Source organism: Triticum urartu, chromosome 3 (genome assembly GCF_003073215.2).
Source record: "Triticum urartu cultivar G1812 chromosome 3, Tu2.1, whole genome shotgun sequence".
Classification (NCBI taxonomy): Eukaryota; Viridiplantae; Streptophyta; class Magnoliopsida; order Poales; family Poaceae; genus Triticum; species Triticum urartu.
This window is the reverse complement of record NC_053024.1, coordinates 518,875,458-518,885,465: the sequence shown is the minus strand read 5'-3', so window position 1 is coordinate 518,885,465 and position 10,008 is coordinate 518,875,458. Positions and strand designations below refer to the sequence as shown.

General features: G+C 44.0%; 1 protein-coding gene across 2 annotated transcripts; it reads left to right on the top strand.

Moving 5' to 3' along the window:
• Nucleotides 1–2,361: 2,361 nt before the first annotated feature.
• Nucleotides 2,362–6,365, top strand: LOC125544757 (fe-S cluster assembly factor HCF101, chloroplastic). 2 transcript variants are annotated; one of them, XM_048708506.1, is made up of 15 exons: nucleotides 2,362–2,547; nucleotides 2,628–2,747; nucleotides 2,951–3,093; nucleotides 3,181–3,231; nucleotides 3,507–3,662; nucleotides 3,731–3,874; nucleotides 3,954–4,096; nucleotides 4,253–4,322; nucleotides 4,418–4,513; nucleotides 4,605–4,694; nucleotides 4,784–4,837; nucleotides 4,917–5,040; nucleotides 5,236–5,360; nucleotides 5,826–5,948; nucleotides 6,106–6,365. In XM_048708506.1, exons 1-15 carry the CDS (start codon nucleotides 2,457–2,459, stop codon nucleotides 6,187–6,189), a joined length of 1,614 nt encoding a protein of 537 aa, XP_048564463.1. In that variant the 5' UTR covers nucleotides 2,362–2,456; the 3' UTR covers nucleotides 6,190–6,365. The 2 variants fall into 2 exon arrangements, with proteins under 2 accessions (XP_048564463.1, XP_048564462.1); XM_048708505.1 differs by having other exon boundaries at nucleotides 2,625–2,747.
• Nucleotides 6,366–10,008: the final 3,643 nt, after the last annotated feature.

Genomic DNA, 10,008 nt, shown 5'->3' with positions numbered 1-10,008 from the left:
AAAAAAGTTGATCGCTACATGTGAGTCTCCCAGCAAGCAAGCGAGCGAATGTTTTCTTTTCATTTTTTCATTTCAGCAGTTCTTATTTTAATAAAAAGATTATGAATTTTTAAAAGTTAGCAAAACCGAAAGAGATTTATGAATTTGAAAAAAATGCCAATTCAAAATACATTCACAAATTTAAAATAATGTTCATGAATTTTAAAAAGGACAAATGTTCACATTATATTAATTCAAAACATGGTTGCAATTTTTAAAAATGTTCACATGAATTCAAAATATGATTGATTTTTAAAAAAATAAATCACTAATTAAAACATGTTCATGAATTTGGACAAATGTTCAAGCTTTCAAAAGAAAGTTCACAAAATTCAAAATTCTTCTTGAATTTGTATAATGTTTGTGATTTTAAAAGACATTCACGCATTCAAAAAAAAACGTTCAAGTATTTCAAAAGGTTCACAGAGTCCAAATATGTTCATGAATTTAAGAAATAAAAAAATGTTCACAAATTTGATAAATATGCACAAAAAAATGTTCACAATAGTTTTTAAACAAAATCATGAATCCAAAAATTCTCAGGATTTTTTTAAAGCGTGATTCAAAAAAATTATTGATTTTGTTTTGTAAAATCAAATAATGTTCACAAATTCAAATAAAATTAAAAATTAAAAAAGTTCATGATATTCCACTATATTTGTGAATTCAAGAAATGTTCATGAAATTACAAAATTGCAAATTGGAAAAAAATAAAAAGGAAAAGAAGAAAATAGATAGGAGGAAGTAAGAATAGGGAATAAAAAATGGAAGGTTCGCAAAACTATGTGGAACCTTGCTGAGTATGCATGGTATGAGAACATGCGGTCGTATGAGTCTCTTGAACGTGTTACCTCAGCAAAAGATGGAAGTGAAATAACACATTATGACCATACTCATTACCGTGCCCGATGCAAGTCATTTGTCATGGGGTGTGTGGTCGGGTTTTCTACTGACCCAACTGTTGGGGTGCCTTGGCCGGTCAAGAAGCAAATGAGCAACGATCGTTGTTGTTTGTCATTACTAAATACAAGGAAGATACAAATATAATCAATTGCACACAATTAATGAGAAACATGCTTAAAATTGTTCACATTTGCTAGGTGCAAATGGATCATTTAGGTTGCTGGTTAGGTGGTTGTGATGGATCTTGGTTCGTCTAGTTTGGTGTTGCTTGCTCAACATGCGTTCATCTGGCGGTCCTTAACAAACTACCCCACAAGAGTGATTTCTCTCATCCAAAACCGTGTTCATGTCTGACCTCTTCAATACCAAGGTCGTGTCTAAGTGCGGCCAGTATGAACAGGCACTTCCTATTATCCAGAGGTGGTTATCACTATTTAGCTTGTCCATTTCTTCTTTGTGTTCTCATATGTGAGGATAATTCATAAAATGAACATTTATTGAACGTATTGCCCATAGTTTGCTTAACTTCCTGGTTGTAGTTGGTCATTGCGGCAATGGCGCAATGGGTCATCTAGTGTATGAATGAAAGCTCTCTTGTGGTTTAATGGATGTGCATCCAACTTACTTACTCATCAAGACCTAGAGCTTATTTGAGGAGGCTCATCATTGAAATGTACAAGTCAAGTTCTATAACATGAAATTCCCCACTAGTATGTAAATAAGACTCATGAACTCTCGACAATGAAATGCAATGAAGTGGTACTACTTTAAAGCACTCTACATGTGTACTCTAAAATGAATAATGATGTTGCTTCTTCTCTCTCATTTTATGCCTTTCTGATACATCTTGTTTTGATGTCTTTTCTTTTTTCTCCTTTTCTCTCTCTCAAGGTATAATGCTAGGTCGTCGCGAGAAGTAGAGGCAGTGGGAAGACACCGTCGCTCACAAATGCGGCCGGTGGCGGCTGCTCCCCCTCCTCCTTCGGCAACCGCTTTTCCTCTACCGAACTTTGCGCCTCATCGAGGAGAACAACAATGAACAACGACTGCACAATTTGTGAAATGAAATGGCGACTGAGGGCAGTGGTGAAAAGAAAGGGGAGTGACTGGGCTGTATGTTTATCATGATCCGATACGGGACCGAACATGTTCAGAATCTAACGTGGGTGATGGATCTGCGCGGCGATTCGTGCAGATCAATCCGACAGATAGGACATCATTCATCTTGAATCTTTAAAAATCAGACGTCAGATTTTTAGTGTTTCCCTAATATTTATTCCACGTGACACTCTAAAATACCATCGTGTGCTCCCAAACAGTAGACGGGGAGAGTATCATGTGGGAGCCACTCATCAGTGGCCGTGTCACTACGAGGGCAGCTCTTGCTTGCGCTGCTACTGATCTTTAAGCCACGAGGCAAACCAAATCCACACAACCAGCGGCCCAAAGACGGCCACTCCCTCCCCCGTTCCGCCCTCATCATCCATCCCATCGACACTTCCTCGCCGGCTGAGATGGCGGCAATGCGGACCCTCCACACCGCGCCGGCCTCCTTCATCGTGCCGCCCGCTCCTCATCTCGTCTCCCCGACTCCAACCCCAAGAGGTGAGGCCGCCCTTGTCCCCCGTGAATGGATCGATGGATGATGTCTCAGCTCTCATGAAGCATACATCCACATGCAGCAGGTGCCCTGCCAGCGAAGGCTCCTCCTGCCGCGGCGGCTACTATCCAGTCGCATGCCCGGCCCCTCTTGTCACCGCGCGTGGGCCGGCGCCGGCCGTGCGCGAGAGCCGCGTCGTCCAGCGGTAACTTCAAATCCTCCCGAGCTTTTGCATGTTTCGCCGTGGTAGCCGTAGTAGAATTAGCAGCAGCAGTCGCAGAATTCCTGGCGACTCTGAATTTATGCACTGGCCTGTGCCTGTTGCCAGGCTTAGTGCCCTGCTAACTGAAGATATATATGTGTGTTGTGTAACTTGTGTGTGCTTTGGTGTCTGTATAATTTCCCCAGCCGGTGCGGTGGTCGCGTCAGTGGAAGATGCCAAGAGGGACGTGCTCATCGCGCTCTCCCAGATTATTGATCCTGATTTCGGCACGGACATCGTCTCGTGTGGGTTCATCAAGGATTTGGAGATCAGTGAGACTTTAGAGGAGGTAAAAGGGCACTTCCTGATCGAATGAGATGCGACAGAGATCAGCCGGCATTGCCTGGGATTTACCTATTAGCTTGACTGTCTTCAGGTCTCGTTTCGCGTGGAGCTGACGACTCCGGCATGCCCAGTCAAGGACATGGTGAGGCAGTTCTCGTGTTCAGTTATCTGATTATTCGCTGTCTGATCATTTCATGGCATAAGTCAGTGCCAACATCTTATTATCTATCTTAACGACCACTTATGTCAGCTATGCTTCCATTGCTATGCATCGGTAGATCTGCACTTGAACTGTATATCTGCTATTTAGAAGGGCTGTGCAATGACGTTAATATGATTTTTGTCTGATGACATTGGACCTGTATTATCCCTTCCACTGAATGGCTTTGCCTAAAACTCTGAATTTGTGCTGTACAGTTTGAAGAAAAGGCAAATGAGGTTGTTGTAGCACTTCCATGGGTTAAGAAGGTCAATGTTACAATGTCTGCACAACCTGCACAACCAGTTTATGCAGGGGACCTCCCAGAAGGACTAAAGAAAATTTCAAACATCATAGCAGTCTCAAGTTGCAAGGCAAGGCTTGGTACTCCAGTCAAACGATACCTTAAAATTTCCTTTTTGTGACATTTTCACGTCTCTAGGGAGGAGTTGGAAAATCTACTGTCGCAGTGAATCTTGCTTATACCTTAGCTGGTATGGGGGCCAGGGTTGGGATTTTCGATGCCGATGTCTTTGGTCCAAGCTTACCAAATATGGTTTCTCCAGTGAACCGGCTGCTAGTGGTGGTAAGCCTGATGGTTGGATCTTTATGTTAACATGGAATTTAGTGTTTGCACTAATAATGGTAAACAGACTTACCTTTAGAACCCAGAAAACAAAAGTATTCTTCCGACTGAATACTTGGGAGTCAAATTGGTGTCTTTTGGCTTTGCTGGACAAGGAAGAGCGATCATGCGTGGTCCAATGGTTTCAGGAGTCATTAATCAGTTGCTGACCACGACTGACTGGTATGCAAAGCCAACAGTTGATCCCTGTCTAAAGCCATCAGATGCACATGACATATTTAATACCCAGTACTTCCAGCTACTACGTATATAGCACCAAATAGTTTTTTGAATTACCTGTGAATAAAAGAACTTGACACTGTTGTTTATTGCATAAAGGGGCGAACTTGACTATCTTGTCATTGATATGCCTCCCGGAACAGGCGATATACACTTAACACTCTGTCAGGTGGTACTCTAGAAACTTTGCTGTGCATATTATATATCCTAGTGAATTGAATCATACTGAAAGCATCTCGAAGTATAACACGTCCGAAACACCAGGTAGCTCCATTGACCGCAGCTGTGATTGTTACTACCCCTCAGAAGCTGGCTTTTATTGATGTTGCAAAGGGTGTTAGGATGTTCTCTAAGCTGAAGGTGTGTAATCTTGCACAACATGATGCATGAATAGCCTAATTTGGCAAGTATTCTTCCATTGACTTGTCTCTGTACCTCTTCTGTTGCCAAGGTTCCATGTGTTGCAGTTGTTGAGAACATGTGCTACTTTGATGCTGACGAAAAGCGCTATTACCCATTTGGAAAAGGTTCTGGAGCTCAGGCAAGACAAATTTGCATTAACTAATATTTCGTAGCACATTTCTCTTGGATAGCTATTGAGTTTCTTCGACAATGCAATTACTCTTTCAGGTTGTGCAGCAGTTTGGAATACCTAACCTCTTTGATTTGCCAATACGGCCAACTGTAAGTCCAAAAAGAAAAAAGATCCTGCTTGTACTTGGCTCAACTTGAGAGTGGAAATTATAGTTTGGCAATTTTACAGCTTTCGTCTTCTGGAGACACTGGCATTCCTGAAGTAGTGTCTGACCCCCAAGGGGACGTTGCCAAGATATTTCAGAATCTTGGAGTATGTGTTGTTCAACAATGTGCTAAAATTAGACAGCAAGGTAAATTAAAAGCTCCAAACTATAATCTAAAATATTTTTGGTAATCAGAAGTAACAGAATATAACATATGTGCACTAACTTGACATGAAAAAGAAAACATATAAAAGTGTTAGCGCAACCTTGTTTTGCATGTGCTGCACTATAAAACATACTTCTTGTTAATGTTGTGTTAAAATTGTTGTTGTTTATTTTCAGTTTCAACAGCAGTGTCCTACGATAGATCAATTAGAGCAATCAGAGTGAAAGTACCAGATTCAGATGAGGAGTTCTTCTTGCACCCAGCAACAGTCAGGCGGAACGACAGATCTGCTCAAAGTGTGGTGTGTATGCCCTTTCCTTATGATGTGTTGGATATATATTTACAGTATCATGCACAGAGTCCAAAAGCTTAATACATTTCTCTTTTCAGAAAACTAAGTCATGCACCATCATTTTTCTCTTTTCATTTCAGAAACATATTTAATGGTTTCCTTTTCTCGAACATCTAAATGTGTGTTATTTTGTACTATTAGAAAAGGGCACTGGGATAGCACAAGTCTTACAGCCAAACCAGGAAAAAACCAGAACTAAAAGAAAGAAAGAACTAAACAAAAATTAGCAGACTACAAAACCAAACGTAGAACAAAAAACCAAAAAAACTGTACAGCTACCCTACAGTGCTCAAGATTGTATATCTGGAGGACTGGCGTGCGAGGCAGTCTGCACAGAACCTTCGCGCCGGCTGTCTTCATTGTTCTCTATTTCATGGCTTATTGGTTTAGATACTAAGTAGTTCTTCTCTGCAGGACGAATGGACCGGAGAGCAGAAAGTACAGTACGGCGATGTACCTGAAGACATCGAGCCTGAAGAGATACGGCCGATGGGCAACTATGCTGTTTCTATAACTTGGCCTGATGGATTTAGTCAGGTATATGACACACAAAATTAGATTCATCTCATGTTAATGTTTATGATAATTTAAGAGTACAGCAAAGTTATGGGATACATCTAGATGACACTAACATATTTCTGAAAAATGGTATACACGCAAGACCTAAAATGCATATGCATCTGATGCTTTGCAGATAGCACCTTATGATCAACTGGATATGCTTGAGAGGTTAGTGGATGTTCCTCTTCCAGCAACAGCTGCAGTGGCCTCTTCGTGATATAGTAGAGATAATGTTCAGCCATCAAGGACAAAGAAAAAAAAAATACCTTTATGATTTGATAGGCTCAAGGAGTTTCTAGGCCTACAGCGAATTTTGTGTGATTATTGTAAAAGTGTAGAAAAAGCAAATGTTTATTCAAATATGAAATTAAGATGTTTGTCTTCTTACGTTCAGATCGCTTATGTGCTCTGAAATCTGAAACCATGGTTTCTGTCAACTTAAGTGCTCATAGACAGTATACTTCAGTTGGATTCAGACTATGTGATATTTTGTACACATTAACACCTATTGCACTTTTCTGTCCAGAACTACTCAAAGAAAACAAGGGTTTAGCATGTCAGTATGTGGTCAGCTCTGCCTGTTGGTGCTGCAGGTGGGCCCTGCTCTGCCTGTTTGTACTGCAGATGGGCCCTGCTCTGGGCGCGGGCGGGCCTGCGGCCATTGTGCAAGGTGGCGACGCGGATTTGGGGGTCCTCGGTGCTGCTCCGGTCCTGGAGGGTCTAGACCTGCGTACTCCACTGTCCATGGCCTGCCAGCGTCCTTCTGGTTGCGGCTCCAGCCCGGGTGCTGTGAAAGTTGCACCCTTTTCCGGCTTTCTTAGCTCGCCGGCGTCTTGACGGCTTCGGTCTCGTCGGTCCAGAACTGTGTATCTCCGGATCTTGGCTCTTCGATGTTGCCGGCTGTCGTCGCATCCCGTGTATGGGCCCTCTACGCCCGGTCGTCGCCTCCTCAACCCTGACCGTCAACCATTGCCTCCAGTCCTGCTTGCCTCGCCCCCCTCCTTTGTCTCACGCGCCCGGCGGTGTCCGTTGCCAACCCCTCGGCTGCGGGCGTACCTCCCCGTCTGGATGTTGCGGTTCCATCTCGAGACATGTTCCTCGTCTTCGGATCCTGTCCTGACGGTTTTAGGATTGTTTGGAAATAGGCCGTGGCGAAATTCCTGCTCGGCTTGCTGATGCTGGCAGTGGCGACACCTGAGGGTGCCGTGTCCTTTTGGGAGGCATTGCCACACCCTTTCTTCATGCCCCTCTTCGAACAACGGGGGAAACCCCAGGTCTGACTCCTTGGATCGAACAACGGTGATGTCATGGTGTCGTTTCTCTTCATGAAGACGTCATCTTGGTTGCTCATGGCGTACCCAGCGATGGTTTTCGAGACCCGGGCATCGTTTCGGTTTGGGTTGTTTCTCTTGGTTGGGTAGTTTCGCGCCGTGTTGTAGCTTGTGTTTTGGGCCAAGCATCCCACGTCTCTCTCTCTCCTTCGAGCATCATGTTTTCGTCATCTTTGGTTGTGTCATGTGTTGTACCCGTGTTCTCATTTCAACCTTTTCTATCAATAAAAGATATGCAAGCTTTGCATATTCGTGATTTTTTTATGTGGCCAGCCCCTGGAAGGAATTAGGAGCTTAATAGTTCATACTGTATGACGTACCACTGAACTTTAAAGCATTCAAAGTTGTAAATCCTCATGATTTTACAGTAAGGAATATGTTTCAACAGGGAGAAGAAAGGAAAGGGAAACAGTAATAGGAACACAGATGACAAATTGACAAGGATGAGAGGGGGAATGGGGAGAGCCAAGACGTGTTCTCCATCACCCACGGCATACATATCATAAATGCCCAAACGACGTGCAAGAGACGGCCAAAGAAGTTGCGGATGAATTTCTTAACTCACTCTAGTTTCTTTTTGAAAACAATTCCTGTTGAAAACAACAAACTTAATTTCTTTTCCTTCTCCATTTGACCGGTCGCAACATAAACATTGCAAGTGTCATACTCAATACTCCAAAACTTACATAAAGGAGACGCCAAACTTCTTATCCGGAGATGACAATAAAAACATACTATACAATGAGTTATTTTTTAGTGCTATCCCTAGTAATTAGTGTATCTCTTTTTTTTTACTAAAAGGAAGGATAAGCCTCCCGATCTCTACATCATCAGATGCACATATCCATATTTTATTAAAGTTAATGCAAGATAACAATGTCAAAGTCATCAACAATCAGAGTACATGACATAGATAACTATGACAGAACCATTATAAGATATGAAGAAGACACCTACAACTAAGTCGACTTCTTCCGTAGGAACACCTTCAAGAAGAGATAACACCCACACACCGTTGTTGTCACGTCTGGTCGAAGATAGCCAGGACAATGATTTGTATCATGAATGCCAAGACCAAACAATCAAGGATTTGGACCTCGAGCAACATGGAGACTACGTGTGTGTTCAACGATGTAACGATGCGAGTTCATCATTGCTTAGTCCAACCAATGAGGGACATAACAAGAGATTTCACCATACGTATGAAAGGCGGTGTTCCAAACACCACCCCGAGGTCGGACCTTCCGAAAGCTGCACAAGTCAGTACTCCATGTAGAACCACCGTATTGTCCATTGGAAGAGGCCACATGCCTCTCATAACATGCATCACAACCATGCACCAAAGAAGCACATGTCCCGTAGAGCCACTTAGCCGACCGCCTCGAGAAGGAGCGTCCCGCCACCACAAACTTGTGTCATGGGTCTGGCTGCTCACATTGAAGCTCGAGTCATCCATGCACATGAAATCCATCTGCCTACGTGGTGGGCACACGACACACAACAACCATTGCAGAACCATCGAGCTCACAATCTAGCGCATGCCCCCTTTCCAAGCCAGATCGATCCATCTGCAGGGCGGCACTCATCCTCGCCACTGCAATCTGCAATGGGGGGTCGTCACCTTGGCTAGGGACGTTCTCCTCTAGCGGCTATATTTAGGCAAGGACGCACGAGTTGGCTGCCACCAGCCACCGTGCTTCCATTGCAGCCACAACAGTGCGTCCATCGCTGAAGCTGCCTGGAGTCGCTACTATGGAGTCTGAGCCTCGCAATACTCTTTTTTCGCTAGAGTCGAAGCTATAATCAAGGTGTATGGGGTCTTACCGTCTAGCCGTTGGTCTCCATGTCTTCACGGAGAATTCAATTTCACCAGGGCCATGTCGGAGACAGCGGGGCAATCGTTACACCATTCGTGCAGGTCGCTACTTATGTGACAAAGGATTTCACTACCTTAGGACAGTTAGAGTTACGGTCGCCCTTTACCGGGGCTTCCATTCAGAGCTTGTCACAATTCTCCTTTCAACCTTCCATAACCGGATAGGTGTCAGACTCTATACATCATGTTACCGCTTAGCAGAGCTGACATGGCGCGCTCGAGGACACCCCCCTCCGAGTTAGGAGACGAGCCGACCACCACCGCTCGTTGCACAGGCTTTGCCCGTCAACCTCGTCGAGTGGAAACAAGGAGAGAGATGAGGGAGGAGATGGGGACGACATGGCTAGGGTTTCACCTGAGCCACCCGAGTGAGGTGGGCGGAAGTATTTTGGGAGATGCTTTCAGTTAGTGTATACACATAAGACATAACAAACCAATGTAATTAAAAGTTAGTACGAGCAATCTAGCAGAGTCACCATATCGACTCAGTTGGTGTAATAATGGTCATTATGGCAATTTTGGCCAAAAAGGCCACTCTAGTAGAGTCACCATGCGACCCTCGACCGTCATAATATTTGGAGGGCGCGCCAAATCCATCACACGAGCCTCCATATTTGAAGGTTGAGCGAGGCGATACAGTGTGCCCTCCATCCAACCAAATATTAGCGCCACGAAAATTTCAAGATGCGCGCTCCCTTGCGCTGCCACCACATCCCAGTGTTGCCTTCGCTTTATGCCACCTCGAAAGACTGGACCGCCATGATTTGGCCCGTGCCGCCTCCATTGAACCATTCTCATACCTCCCATGTTTCGCCACAACCCCGCGCCT